The sequence below is a fragment of the Octopus sinensis genome, unplaced genomic scaffold (genome assembly GCF_006345805.1).
Source record: "Octopus sinensis unplaced genomic scaffold, ASM634580v1 Contig00356, whole genome shotgun sequence".
Lineage (NCBI taxonomy): Eukaryota > Metazoa > Mollusca > Cephalopoda > Octopoda > Octopodidae > Octopus > Octopus sinensis.
The window spans coordinates 5001-22232 of record NW_021823884.1 but is presented as its reverse complement, the minus strand read 5'-3'; the positions used below and the strand labels follow the sequence as shown (position 1 = coordinate 22232).

At 35.1% G+C, this 17232-nt stretch overlaps 1 protein-coding gene across 1 annotated transcript in view; it reads right to left on the bottom strand.

Annotated features, from left to right (window-relative positions):
- Positions 1-2182: 2182 nt before the first annotated feature.
- The window catches only part of LOC115226893 (nitric oxide synthase-like), a 19522-nt gene continuing 4472 nt past the window's right edge, over positions 2183-17232 (bottom strand). Inside the window, exons 2-5 of the mRNA XM_029797876.2 lie at positions 5846-6015; positions 4646-4856; positions 3511-3592; positions 2183-2359 (exon numbers count right to left, since the gene is read on the bottom strand). Coding sequence (XP_029653736.2) covers positions 2188-2359; positions 3511-3592; positions 4646-4856; positions 5846-6015 — 635 coding nt within the window. The 3' untranslated portion in view covers positions 2183-2187. The remainder of the gene's footprint in view (positions 2360-3510; positions 3593-4645; positions 4857-5845; positions 6016-17232) is intronic.

Here is a 17232-nt window from a genome sequence, read left to right as displayed (position 1 = left end):
AGCTGATGTGTTCGCCATTAAACCGACAACATGTAAACAATACAGGCGGATAATTTTTTTATTGTCTTGTTATCTCTTGTTTCGTTTTGTTATTCTTGTCACACTGGGTGGGCCTGTCTGGACATTAATCATTTCAATCATTTAGACAATGTAGCAGTGTTTCATCGGTGGTTGTACACTGTACGGGGCTGCACTATTGAACTGGAATGCCTTTTCATAATGATAACATTAAGAATAATTTCTTCTAAATTTTGGCCCTTTGCCAACAATTTTAGGGAGTTGGAAACCAACCGATTACATGGACACCAGTTTATTTTACGGACCCCCAAAGGATGAAGGGGGAAAGTTGACCTGCTGGTCCCATTGCTAGAAGATGCTAGGAGTTCGCTCCCCATCCTCGTAACTTTATCGGCTGCAGATGTGCATCGCTTAACCAGCTAGAGTAGACGTCCTCTTGGAGTTAAAAAAATCGCAGTAGAGTCCGCTCGAATGGACAGCCATGTTAAAGTGGCTACGAATATTGTCAGTACAACTAATGCGTTGATCTCTTAGAGAGAGTTTAGAACCAGCATTTTTTTTACTTATTAATGGTAGTTATTGAATTAATTTGGATGAATGTGATGTGGAACATAAATACCTAAAGTTTGGTTAACAATGTTTTCGTGTGAGTCATCGAAACAGCTGAAGAAAAACTTACGTTTGAAGTATTCACGAATCACGAGGGGTCTGTTTTCTAATCTTCCTTAAACACACACACATACACACACACACACACACGCATATATACAGCCACTCACACACACATAAGTATGTACTTAATTATATGTATATATATATATAGAGAGAGATGATTATATATTTATGTATAGAATATATGTATAATTTCTTTAATTTCTTTAAAATGTTCCAGCTTCAAAGCTGCGGTTATGTTGGGGTACCACCGCTGACATATATATGATTAAATCATATGTATGATTATGTATTTATATATATGCTTATATATGTATATATATACATACATATATAACATATACAGAGATATATACATATGCGTATGTATAATATATATTTAAAGATATATATATAATATATATAATATATGTATATATATAATATATATATATATATATATATTAGGTATGTAATGTATATGTATGTGTATAATTATAAACCAATGATGCTCTATTAGAGCGCTAATAGGCTAATTAGGGATAATTACCCCACTTTTTCTTTATTATACACACACACACACACATATATGTTAGCTGCTTTCTCGTATACGAGCTAAGTAATTGCTAGAAAGAACCATTGAAATTAGTCAATGTTGATGCAATACGAGGCCCTTGTATGACTCTTGAGCCTGGGGAAAGTCTTGCACATTCTATTGCATAATGCACAGCTGTGCTGGCTGGAAGAAGGAACAGGTGCCACAGTATGAAGTCCTTTGACATACCTTTTCAATCCTCCAACTGAGAGGCACACCTGTCCACAAGTTGCACATGTTCTGTTGTGAACAATAGCCATATCACTAATTTACCATGGGCCGATTCCTGTGACTTCTCTGATGGCTGACCAGGCCCGTACCTCCTCCCACAAACCACACATACACAAAAAACAACACTCCCTCATTTTCCACAGGTTTGTGTATATTATGTATGTATGTATGCATGTATGTATGTATGCATGTATGTATGCATGTATGTATGTATGTGTGTACGTATATATGTATGTATGCATGTATGTATGTGTGTGTGTATGTATGTATGCCTGTATGTATGTATGTATGTATGCAAGCATGTATGTATGCATGTATGTATGCAGGAATGCATGTATGTATGTATGCATGTATGTTTGTATGTATGTATGTATGTATGTGTGTATATATATATACATACACATCTATATATCTGTATATACGTGACGTGTATGTACACATACATTCATATAGAGATATAATATTTTATACATGAATATACATTTTCGTTGAGAAATGGGATATGTATGTATATAATATATATATATATATATATATTATATACTATATATATACATACATACATACATACATACATACATAATACATACATACAACACACACACACACACAACAAAAATATCAGGAATATAAAAAGAATGAAGATATAAATAACAGTAATAAGAACAACAAAAGAAAAGCAACACAATAATTTAACTAAGATTAAAGAAAAGCAAAGAATCGAACTCACGTCTGGGCTCTGGTAACATTTCTTTGTCTATTTTCCTCTGTTGCCAAAAACTACGGAATGGTGCAATACCACTGCCTGGACCAACCATTATTATTGGTCTAGTGTCGTCCTCTGGCATGTGGAAATTGGGTGCCCTGCAGAAGGAATTGGAAGGCTGATGAAAGAATGATGGATGGCGATGGGATGGGTTTAGTGGCGGAAGGGTTTTAGGGGCATCATGAAGAACATCGGTAGGTACAGAGGACCTGTTTTATTATATGTACTCTCATGAAATGTACTTCGTTGTACTCTTCTGTAAAGTACACACACACATACGGGGCTGTACCTTTTTTATGAATGTACTAGTGGATTATCATCATCATTATCATCATCGTCGTTTAACGTCCGCTTTCCATGCTAGCATGGGTTGAACGGTTCAACTGGGGTCTGGGAAGCCCGAAGGCTGCACCAGGCAAGTCAGATCTAGCAGTGTTTCTACAGCTGGATGCCCTTCCTAACGCCAACCACTCCGTGAGTGTAGTGGGTGCTTTTTATGTGCGGCCGACACAGGTGCCAGACGAGGCTGGCGAACGGCCACGCTCGGATGGTGTTTTTTGGCCGCTGACGCTGGTTTTGCCGTTCATCCTTTTGGGGCGGGGTCGATAAATTAAGTACCAGGGTCGTAGGTCCGCAAGACCGATTTCTGAGATCCTGCTGCATGTCGCAGGATTCTTCAGCATTTTACCAGTTGAGTGATTTGGAGCAACGTGAAGTGATGTGTCTTACTTAAGAACACAATGCATTGCCCAGTCAAGGAATCGAATCCACAGTGTTACTTTCGTCAGAGCAACACCCTAACCACTACGACACGCGCTCCACATGTATATGTATATATATATATGGCCTGACTGCCGACCGCCAACACCTCTTATGTCCATCTCCTATGTCCCTGCCTTTAGGCTTTCAGTTCATACACGCCAGCTCAATTTGATTCGTTCTCAGTCGAAAGACACCTGTTGTTATTTCTTGTTGTTTACTTTGTCTTTGTTGCCGTACACATTCGCTAGCTTTCTTATAAAAGGGTCTAATGCTCTTAGCTAAGACTTTTTATTTGGGGGGGGGGACCAGATCAAACCATCTCAAGTCTAACTGCTCGAAATGGTCGTGACTTCTGGGACTTGACTGATGTAAGAAGGCCAAGAATGACCCGTCTTTTTTTTTCTGTGCTGCCCCCTTTCATTGATGCCCTAAGCGCATGCTTATTTTCCTCAACGGAGAAAAATACAGACACGTTTCATGTACTTACGCTCTTACAATACAGGGTATCTTTTCTCCAACTGGACAGGAATTTAGCCACGTGGTACAGACGCCACTGTGTATTTTACCGTCTACAAAGAAAAAATAAATAAATGAAAAAAAGGCATTGGAGGGGCGATGCATACCCTGCGCGCTGATAAATTTTTTGCAAATTACAGTGTGGCTTACAATGATTTTTAATTGAACAGAATTAATTTTTTAAAGTATTACCATTATAGGTATTTATACTCTGGTGAAATTAAGAAATCAACTCATAAATAAACGTAACCCTCGTATCCATTACTACACACACACACACACACACACACACACACACACACACACATATATATATATATATATAGATATATATATATATATATAGGCGCAGGTGGCTGTGTGGTAAGTAGCTTGCTAACCAACCACATGGTTCCGGGTTCAGTCCCACTGCGTGGCATCTTGGGCAAGTGTCTTCTACTCTAGCCTCGGGCCGACCAAAGCTTTGTGAGTGGATTTGGTAGACGGAAACTGAAAGAAGCTCGTCGTATATATGTGTATATATATATATATGCGTGTGTGTGTTTGTGTGTCTGTGTTTGTCCCCCTAGCGTTGCTTGACAACCAATGCTGGTGTGTTTACGTCCCCGTCACTTAGCGGTTCGGCAAAAGTGACTGATAGAATAAGTACCAGACTTTACAAAGAATAAGTCCTGGGGTTGATTTGCTCGACTAAAGGCGTTGCTCCAGCATGGCCGCAGTCACATGACTGAAACAAGTAAAAGAGTAAAAGAGTATATATATATATATATATATATATATATATATAGAGAGAGAGAGAGAGAGAGAGATCGGGCTTCTTTTGGTTTCTGTCCACCAAATCCTCTCACAAGGCTTTGGTCGGTCCGAGGCTATAGCAGAAGACACTTGCTCAAGGTACCACACAGTGGAACTGAACCCGGAACCATATGGTTGGGAAGCAAGCTTCTTACCACATAGCCACGTCTGCGCCTATATATATATATATATGTAAAAGAGAATGGTCGAAAGACGGAGAGAAAGAGAGAGAGGAGGAGAGAGACAGAGAGAGGGAGAGAGAGTAGGAGTATAACTGATAGACTATGAGTAAAACAAAAAAGTGTTCTTACTTGGTTTCACGTATTTTGCAATTGCAATGGTTAAGTGTATTTCCCCCGGATGATATTTTGGTGATGAGCTGACACTGTAGAACCGCTGTTGTAATAGCGGAATTTGCGTCATTAGTAAAGTTGGTGGAACGAACAACGACGGAAATTCTTGAAGCACTTCCGGAAGGTTTGGATTGTTGTATTGTTTCCACTGTTCGTAGGCCTGGGCGTCCTGAAAAAGCCGACAAGAATCAAAGAAGATCAACGCAATGTTAATTAAAATAAGCGAAAAAGAAAAACAAGCTAAGTGATAATAATAATAATAATAATAATAATAATAATAATAATAATAATAATAATAATAATAATAATAATAATAATAATAATAGAGCAGAAGTAGTGGGGGAGCATCATAGCCATGTGTTGAGAGGGATTCTTTGGGGTTTGAATAGTTCACCTCTGGAAACATGGGTGGTTCTTTCAACATCCTTAAACAACCCTTATTCAGGGACCGTTTTTGAGCAGGATGGGCTACTCAAAATGAAGAAAAAACTAACTGGGCCCCACCTGCAAGGTCATGTGCTGTTTATCTTGATATGAGATCACCATGTCGCGCACATATGGTTGTGATGCATGTGCCTGGTGTACCCTTATCAGACGGGTAGTCATGATGGGTATATTGGGCTTCGTATATTTTACCCCAGTGTCACTTTGATGGCATGAACTGCTCTCTCACTCAATAATAATAATAATAGTAGTAATAATAACAATAATAATAATAATAATGATACCGTGCATGATGTCAGGTAGCCATAGGGAGTGACCAGGAAACCCCAAAATGGCAGAAATTCAAACGATAGTGCTCATGGGAACTGCTCATATCCTACGCAAAATACTTTCTATGTAATCTCAAGGTTTAAAACAAACATGATTTTCGTTTTTTGGGGTTTTTCTTTTGGTTTTTTTAGACATTCATTAGTACAACACAAAAAAAAAAAGAAACCCCAAATATATGGCACACTAGGTATAACAACTTGAGGTCTCTGGGTGAGACTTGGAGCCAACTTGTACAAATATAAAGCAATAGTCAAACATAGAATAGAATAATAATAATAATAATAATGATAATGATAATAATTGATTTTTACAAAGGGGGTGAGTGGTCAGTACATTCTATCGAAGTATTCACTTTTAAGAATATTCTCTCCCTGCATCTCTTACCTTTGATAATTTATCCAAGCGTTCTCTGTCGAAGTCGTCAGTTGCTAAGACAGAGAACAACTGTAGAAGGTTCTTAGATGGTGTGATCATAATATCAAGGTAACGGGTGAAGGCTGTCCTCAATGTGCATGGGGGGAACCTCTCAAAACTTGTCCAGGATTTCGATGGCCCTGAAAATAGAAAAACAGAATTGAACAAACATATGTGTGTGTGTATATATATGTGTATATATATATATATGCATGTAATATATATATATATATATATATATATATATATATAATATATATATATATATATATATATATATAATATATTATATATATATTATATTATTTGAGGGAATAAAATCTAAAACTTACAAGGAAAAAAATTCAATTTAGAAATACTAAATCAAATTTCACACAATATAATATATATATAAAAATTAGAAAAAACACCTTTTATCAACTCAAAATGAACAATTAAATTACACCATCTAGAAAATTACATATAATAGAAATATTAAAATTAAAATAACAATAAAATGTCAATGATTAAGTAAATTGCAAAAAAAATGATAATAATAACGTATATAATTTGTAGAGTACAAATTATATTGACCTGGTAGTTTCTGGTAGGTAGGCAATTATCTTGGGCTGCTATGATAAACCCTTCTGTTTCTGATTTTAAGCCAGATGCCATTAACCATTTAAATACTAATTTAATTGGCAGGAATATTGTTCTTCTGTTTGGTGACAAGTTTCTCCAAATCTCAAGAACCTTTCTTAGGATTCTGGTTGGAATACAAGATGGCCCTTTTCTGGAGGTTGACACTATATGTCTCATTTCTAATAAACTATTGTTGTTGTTGTTGTTATTTTAAGCTGTTGCGTATGTCGTCGTCGTCGTTGTCGTTGTTGTTGTTGTTGTTGTTGTTGGTGGTGGTGGTGATCTTGTTGATGTTGCTGATACTGATGGTGATGATGTCGTTGCTTCTAACATTGTCACAATACTCACAGACACTCACTGTAGGAGGTGGAGTGGATTAAATTGACTAACAGTCGAATGGTACTTTGTTTCATGCGGAGGAGATGAAAGGATGACAGGCACACTAGAATTTGCCGAGATTTGAAACCTGAACACTTGAAGTATTTGCTTTAATTACTACAATGCTTTATCCATCCTCTCCACATTAGCAGTCTCTGTCTTAAGGATCTACAGACACACGCAATATATTTAATGACGATGACGACGACGGCGGCGATGATGATGATGACAATAATAACGGTAATGACGGCGGTGATGTGGATGTGAAAATGAGGTGACTGGTTATTTTTTTTCTTTAATGCAATTAAAGTCCCGCGGTGTCGCGTTCAAATCTTGTTTTAGTTGGAGAATTCCTCTCTCACTCAGCCCTTCACCCAAAGCTAGTTAATGTTACGTAATAATAGTAATAATAATAATAATAATAATAATAATAATAATAATAATAATTATGGTGATGATGATGGTGACAACAACAACAACAACAATAACAATAATAACAATAATAATAATAATAATAATAATAATAATAATAATAATAATAATAAATGCCCTGATGCAGTATCAGGCAGTTGCTCTCATGGGTTCTGATCTTAACTGATTGGAAGTGTTATCATGTACATTGTTTTGCTTTGATGTAAAAGATGGGCTACAGCAAATATTCTGCTCAATACCTCATATTTGCTTGTCAGTTGTTTGACCGTAACCAGTTGACCATGTCCCTTAGTGGTTGACGATATGTGCATCTCTGATCACGAGCAGAAATAGTGGGGGAGCATCATAGCCATGTGTTGGGAGGAATTCTTTGGCTTTTGAATAACTCACCTCTGGAAACATCGGTGTTTCGTTCAACATCCTTAAACAACCCTAATTCAGGGACCTTTTGAGCGGGGTGTGTTACTCGACTTGAAGAAAATTGTAACTGGGCTCCACCTGCAAGGTCATGTGCTGTTTATCTTGATATGTGATCACCATGTCGCGCACATATGGTTGTGATGCATGTGCCTGGTGTACCTTTATCAGACGGGTAGTCATGATGGGTATATTGGGCTTCGTATATTTTACCCCAGTATCACTTTGATGGCATGAACTGCTCTCTCACTCAATGATAATAATAATAATAATAATAATAATAATGATAATAATGATAATAATAATAATAATAATGATAATAATAATAATAATAATAATGATAATAATAGTAATAATAATAATAATAATGATAATAATGATAATAATAATAATAATAATAATAATGATAATAATGATAATAATAATAATAATAATAATAATAATAATAATAATGATGATGATGATGATGATGGTGACAACAACAACAATAATAATAATAACAATAATAATAATAACAATAATAATAATAATAATAATAATAATAATAATAATAATAATAATAAATGCCCTGATGCAGTATCAGGCAGTTGCTCTCATGGGTTCTGATCTTAACTGATTGGAAGTGTTATCATGTACATTGTTTTGTCTTGGTATAAAAGATGGGCTACAGCAAATATTCTGCTCAATACCATAGATTTGTTTGTCAGTTGTTTGACCTTAACCAGTTGACCATGTCTCTTAGTGGTTGACGATATGTGCATCTCTGATCACGAGCAGTAATAGTGGGGGAGCATCATAGCCATGTGTTGGGAGGAATTCTTTGGCTTTTGAATAACTCACCTTTGGAAACATCGGTGTTTCGTTCAACATCCTTAAACAACCCTAATTCAGGGACCTTTTGAGCGGGATGGGTTACTCGACTTGAAGAAAATTGTAACTGGGCTCCACCTGCAAGGTCATGTGCTGTTTATCTTGATATGAGATCACCATGTCGCGCACATATGATTGTGATGCATGTGCCTGGTGTGCCCTTATCAGACGGGTAGTCATGATGGGTATACTGGGCTTCGTATATTTGTACCCCAGTGTCACTTTTATGGCATGCACTGCTCTCTCACTCAATAATAATAATAATAATAATAATAATAATAATAAATAATAATAATAATAATAAGGCACACAGAGCTGCGCTCGGTAGTGAAGTGAAAGCACGATATAAAAAATATACTACTGAATAATATAATAATAATAATAATAATAATAATAATAATAATAATAATAATAGTTTTTACTATCTAAATTTTTTGTTCGTTGTTGTTTGTTGCTGTTTTTGTTATTGTGGTATTTGTGGTCCTTGTAGCTATTTGTGATTGCTGTTTTCGTGGTCTTTGCTGCTGCTGCTACTACTACTACTACTACTGCTGCTGCTGTTGCTGTTGCTACTGTTGTTTTCTGATGTTGCAATGCTAATATTTCGCCCGTCTTAATTACTGACTTTAATTTCTGTTTACCATGTTGGATTTTATAATTATAGAGCATTGTGATGCTCGTGGTCATCATCATCGTCGTCATCATCATCATCATCATCAAAATCATCATCATCATCATCAAAATCATCATCATCATCATCATCATCAAAATCATCATCATCATCATCATCAAAATCATCATCATCATCATCAAAATCATCATCATCATCATCATCAAAATCATCATCATCATCATCATCTTCAACATCGCTACCATCATCGTCGTCGTCGTCGTTGCTGTTTTCGTCGTCATCGACTTCCTCCTCCTCCTCATCGTCATCACCATCACCACCATCCTCATTAACACAACCACCGCCACAACCGCCATCGTCATCGTCATCATCTTTCTCCTCCTCTCCTTCTCCACCTTATTATCATCATCCTCTTCATCATCATCATCATCATCATCAACATCTTCCTTCTCCTCCTCCTCCTCATCATCATCATCATCAACACAACCACTGCCACCACCACCATCATCGTCGTCGTCATATTTCTCCTCCTCCCCCCCCATCATCATCATCCTCATCATTATCACCATCAACACAACCACCGCCACAACCGCCATCGTCATCGTCATCATCTTTCTCCTCCTCTCCTCCTCCACCTTATTATCATCATCCTCTTCATCATCATCATCATCATCAACACAACCACTGCCACCACCACCATCATCGTCGTCGTCATCTTTCTCCTCCTCCTTCTCCTCCTCCTCCTCCCCCATCATCATCATCCTCATCATTATCACCATCAACACCTTATTTGTCCCACGATGTACATGCCGTGGCTGTGGCCCAGATTGTTCCTGAAGTAATGATTGTTTCTCGTTTCGCTCTTGTTCTTGTGATTAGATGACACAACAACAACAACAACGACGGCAATAATAATGATAACAACAGCAACAACAACAACATCAACAATAACAACAGAGACCCCATTAGCATTAGTGGTAGTTGCTGTTCTCTTTTGAAATAGCAGCAGCAGTAGCAGTAGTAGTAGTAGCAGTAGTAGTAGTAGTAGTAGCAGTAGTAGTACTGGTAGTAGTAGTAGTAGTAGTAGCAGTAGTAGTAGTAGTAGTAGTAGTAGTAGTAGTAACAGCAGCAGCAGCAGCAACAGTAGTAGTAGTAGTAATAGTAGCAGCAGGAGTAACGGTAGTAGTAATAGTAGTAGTAGTAATAGTAGCAGCAGCAGTTGTAATAGTAGTAGTAGTAATAGTAGCAGCAGCAGTAGTAATAGTAATAGTAGTAATAGTAGCAGCAGCAGTAGTAATAGTAGTAGTAGTAGTAATAGTAGCAGCAGCAGTAGTAATAGTAGTAGTAGTAGTAATAGTTGCAGCAGCAGTAGTAATAGTAGTAGCAGTAGTAATAGTAACTGCATCAACAGTACCAACCGTAGTAGTAGTATAGTAGTAGTAGTGTAGTAGTAGTAGTAGTAGTAGTAGTAATGTTGTGACAGTTGCTAATTAATCAAATCTTTCAAAACGTGTGAAGAAAAAAAAAACAAACAATAAAATTGTTAAAATGCAAAAACAACAGAGAGAAAAAATGGTGTAAAAAGTCATAGAGGTTGTTAATCGAGTATAAAGATAATTAGCGATGAACCAAAGTGATTATAGATATTGTTTAATTGTTTATTAATTACATTGGACATTAAAATGGCGTTCACTTCAAGTGGCCATCTTAATTACGGAGTTTAACGTCTTCTGTAGTTCTGGAGGCTGATTTATCGAACGCTAATTCGCTCATTCGCTCATTCCCTCCATTCGTATACTTAGCTCTAACTCTTTTCTTCCTTTAAATGCCTGCCTTGTTTTCCAGTGTCACGAGTTTTCTCTTAATCTTGTAAACACTATATTTCTCGAAGTTACTGCCCGTCTATCAGTTTATCTATCTGTTTGTCCGTCGGTCTGTCTGTATCATTCAATAATTCTATCTGTCAATCGATCTATTGATCTGTATGTCTACCTACGCATCCATCCATCAGTCTGTATATGTACGCGTGTGTATGCATGTATGTATGTATGTATGTATGTATGTATGTATGTATGTATGTATGTATGTAATTATTCAGTTTTATTTCAAGATTTCTTGCCAATAGAGAAAGAACCGGTTTCTAACCTAGATCCAAGGTTCCTTCATTATAATTTCAACATCAACAACAGTGTATTGTTGTATGTATGTGTGTATGTATGTATATCTCTTCTATTTTTTTAATTAATATAAATCTTCCACTGAGGAGGGAACCAGTTTCCAATCCATCAAAGAGACACGGCTCCATCTTTGGGATGTAGATAACACAGACAAATTCACATTTGAAACTTGAGAAAAGTCTTGCATATTTTTACTGTTCCACTCACAGATTGCACTTGCAATGTACGAATTAACCGGTCGATTTCTCTTTCTGAAAATCCCAGTTTATCCAAATTCTCCTTTAAGCATTTACTAACAAAACCTAGAGCCCCAATTATTATTATTATTGGTATGAACATGAATTCATAGTCTGGATATAGAAGCTGGAGATTTCGAAGCAGTTGTCCATAGATATCCTCCTTTTCTTTGATTTTCAAACATGTATGTATTTATGTATGTCATTATTCAATTTTATTTGAAGATTTCTTGCCAATAGAGAAAGAGCCGGTTTCTAACCTAGATTCAAGGAGTAGGTGTTCTCTTTTTCACTGATCTTTAGCTTCGGTGTTATCGCCACAAAGTCTGCATATGTATGTATGTATGTATGTATGTATGTATGTATGTATGTATTGTGTGTGTATGTATGTATGTGTGTGTGTATGTATGTGTGTATGTATGTATGTATGTATGTATGTATGTATGTATTTATGTATGTATGTATGTATGTATGTATGTATGTATGTATGTATGTGTGGGTGTATGTATGTGTGTATGTATGTATGTATGTATCTATGTATGTATGTATGTATGTATGTATGTATGTGTGTGTGTATGTATGTGTGTATGTATGTATGTATGTGTGTATGCATGCATGTATGCATGTATGTATGTATGTATGCATGCATGTACGTATGCATGTATTCATGTGTGTGTGTATGTAGTATGTATGTATGCATGTATGTATATATGTATATATGCATGTATGTATGTATGTATGTATGTACATATGTATGTATGTGTGTAGTTTTCTCTTACGCTGAATATTTTTCTTATTTTCTGCTCTTATATTCTCTCATTCTTTCTAACATACACACGCATATATGCACGCAAAAACACGCACACGCACACACACATACACGCACACACATACGCACACGCATACACACGCACATACTCACACACATACACACATGTGCTCACGCACACATACATGCATACAAGCACTCACACATACATACAACCACTCACACATACACACGCACACACACGCATACACACACGCATACACACACACACACACATGCATACATATAGACCCAGCTCCCGAGCAACAAATTTCACTCATAAAATATTTTCCAACTCTGATGCTTACAGTGCAGTATATTAGCCCAGTGAGACGTGAAGCAGGATCGAACGCGAAGCCACGTAATTAGAATAGAAAACTGCAAATCCCACATCACCAGCTATATGTCTATAACGATATGTGTGTGCGTGTTTAGAAATAGGCTTTTTATTACCTCTCACCCTCTCTCTTTTTCTCTCTCTCTCTCTACACACACACACACATATACATATACATATAAATATGTACATACACATATATATGTATACGCGCATATATATATATAAATATATATGTACGCATACACATATACATATAAATATGTACATATATATATGTATATATGTTATATATGTATATATATATATATATAATATATATTATATAGATAGATATATATATATATATATATAGATAGATAGATAGATAGATAGATAAATAGATAGATAGATATAGTATAGTTATATACTTATATTGCTATATATAGATACATATAAATTTGTGTGTCTATGTATGCAAGTATTGTTCATACAAGTATCCATATGTATATATAAATAACTTTGTATGTATATATATATATTTATTTATACTATATATATACACACATATATATATATATATGTATATAATATGTATATATATATGTATATATATATGTTAAATATATATATATATATATATATGTATATTAATATATTATCATATATATATGTATATTATGTTATATATATAATTATATCTATATATATATGTACTAATATTTTATATATATATATATATATTCTCTATATTATATATATATATATATATATCTATATATATATATATATATTATATTATATATATATAATATATACATATATATATATATACCACATCACATATATATGCACGTATGTATATGTATATCCGCCCTCTGCTGCATTGTTCGCTATTTACCCTTCTGTATCAGTATCTTACAATAGGCAATCATTAGTAATTAATCTTGCATAGTTCGAAAGTTTATCCTCGTGACTTGTTAACGGTGGCTTTTCATTGCCTGAATAAACACTGCAATTATTAACCTATTGTCCCTGACTGCCAATACTTTGCGGATCCTAATCTATGGTCGAAATGGCTTCGGAACGTCTTTGAAATTAGTTTAAAGATTTCTTAAAGTAAGCCTTATAATGAAATATTTGTCTCCATTGCGCGTCGTTGTTTGTGCTAGCATGTTTCGTATAAGCAATCACTCACAACGTAAAGGATCCGTAACTAAACGCTACGGTCGACTTTTGTTCTTCTCTTGTTGTTTTTGCTGTTTTTGGATGGTTTTACAATTTTTACCGATCCACCGCCTCAACAAGTTTGTCTAGCACATAAAGCACGTATCTCTTAGCTTTTACTTGTTTCAGTCGTCAGGCTGCGGCCTTGCTGGAGCGCCGCCTTCAAGAGTTTTCAGTCGAACATATCGAACCCTTGTGTATATTCTATCTGTCTATCTTACCGAGCCGCTGAGTTACAGGGGACGTAAACAAATCAACACCGGTTCTCAAGCGGTTGTCAGGAGATAAACACACACACACATACACACACACGCGCGCACACACACACACACGCACGCACACACACACACACACACACAGGTATGTCATGATAAATGTATTTTATACATCTAATACACAGGAGCTAAGCGTAGATGTGTGATTAAGGACTTCACTTTCTAACATCCTGGTTTCGGGTTCAGTCCTTCCATGTGACAGCTTGAGAGAATGTAGTCAATCTTTCTCTCTTTCACTCTCTTTCTCTATCTATAATCATACATATGTATCTCTAAATATATCTATATCTACATATATGTGTGTGTGTGTGTGTGTATATATAATGTATATTTATATATGTTTATATGTATGCACACATGCAAATACTTCATAACTGCTGTTGGTTGTTTTTTTTTTGTGTCTTCCTAACGTAGCCGTTCGACAAATAGGTGTCCGATAGAATAAGCACCAGATGTAAGAGTAGATTTGGTTAAACAAAACACTTTCAAAGAGGTTCCCCGACAGAGCCACAACCCGTTACGAAACAAAGAAAAAGTAGGAAGCATTTATGGCCGAGGTAATTTACATAAATCACATTAAACTGAACTAAGGGAAATAATTCTGTGACATCTATTTAAACAACTCAGAATGAGATTGTATTAAATGCCAATGCTATATATATTCATGCACGTGCACACTCGCTCCTTTCTCCCTTTTTAACACCTCACTCATATTTTTCTCTGTCACTCATTCTAACTCATCCTGCACTTTTTGTCTGATGAAGGACAGATATCCGAAACGTAAAGACTCTTTTCTAATGATTTAAGAGTTAAGATAATTTAGCATTTGTTAATACTTGTTCGTCCTACATTGTCTTCTAACTTTCGACTTCACTCGTGGTTTTCATACATATATATATATATATATATGTGTATGTGTGTGTGTGTGTGTGTGTGTGCATTCTATCTAGCTTTATGTATTTCGCTCTCTTCGAAAAAGGTGTTACTCAGGAACATCAAGATACAATTCTCTCATTAGTATATAAATTTACAAAATTTTATACAGGCCATATATATATTTATATATATATATATATATACATTTATAATACCTATGATAATAACTATATGTATATGTAAGCCTGTGTATACATATGTGTATCGTGTGTGTGTGTGTGTGTGTGTGTGTGTGTGTAAGAGAGAGAGAAAGAAAGAGAGAGAGAGAGAGAGAGAGAGAGAGAGAGAGTTCGTGATGCCCTCTTGTTTTCTGCTTTTGTGTTTTTCTGTTACATTCAGAACATTTAGAGTAGAGATATGAAGGAAAGCAATCTATTATTTGAAACCGAAGGAAAAAGCGAACACAAACAAAACGGAAAACGAAAACTATAACAAACCAAGGGCAAACAAAAAGATAAATATACATGTACATACATATATATAATATATATATCTATATATATATATATATATATATATATATATAGTAGTAAATAAGTAGACTGATGAATAACTATGTATAGTTGGATGTATATGCATGTATACATCTATCTATCTATCTATCTATCTATCTATCTATATATATATATATATGTATATATATATATGTGCGTACAGAAACAGACGGCCCCTCACCACCACCGCCACGGTCTATATATGTGGTTAGATAAAAATATAAGACGTTCTTTCGTGGAATAATTGAGACTCCACACTTTTGTCCTATTGTTGTAATGTCATCATTGTTAAATGTCATCATTATCGTGTGATTTAATGATTTAATATGGCGGTGGGTGGTGGGGTGTAGTGTGTAGTGTGTAGTGTATGTATGTATACGTATATATATGTGTACATATACATATATGTATATATATGTATATATAATATATATACATACGCACACACATATATATGTACGTGTGTGTGTAGGTGTATGTGTATGTATGTATGTATGTATGTATGGACATATATATATATAGATATGTATGTTTCTCTGTGTCTGTGTGCGCGTATCTATGTGTGTATATATATGTGTGTGCGCGCGTGTGTGTGTGTGTGAGTGTACGTGTGTGTGTTTCTGTATGTATGTATATATATGCATGTATGTATACATCTATATATGCATATATATACATGTATATATATATAATGTATATATATACATACATGTATATACATTATATATATATATAATGTATATATATACATATATGTATATACATTATATATATATTTAATGTATATATATATATACATGTATATATACATACATCTCTATGTGCACGTACTTATATTCATATATATTTATATACATACTTGTATATATATAAATATATATAAATATATATACGTGCACATGTGTATGTGTCTGATAAATTATGTATATGTGTGCGTATATATATATTTATGTGCATTTATGTAAACCCTATATATATATATATATATATATATATATATATATATATATATATATATATATACGATATATATATGATACACCCATGCACATACACGCACATACACACACATTTATATCATTGTAACGCTGTTAAATGTGTGGTTATACATACAAACATACGCACTGTGTCGCTATTAACGTATGTTTTTGTCGTTCTCCAATTATTTCGATTCTGACTTTCATTGTCTTTCTGTATATTTCCTGTTGCTATTTCTTCCGAAGCTCCTGGGAAGGCAGCCAAAGCAGTGGGAACTATTAACCCCCAACATAATACGTAGCTTAGCGTCGTATCCGCCTTATAATCAGCTCGGTGTGCCTTGCGGGCATCGTACAATAAGAGAAGTGTTCGCATAGCTGTGTGGTTTAGAAGCTCGCTCTCCAACCATGTGGTTTCAGGTTCAATCCCTCTGAGATGCCCCTTGGCAAAAAGTACCTTCAAATATAGCCCGGACCAACCAATGCTTTGTTAGTGATTTTGGTTAAAAGAAACTGTGCGAAAGCCCGTCATCTGTGTGTATGTGTGTTGTCCCCTCTATGT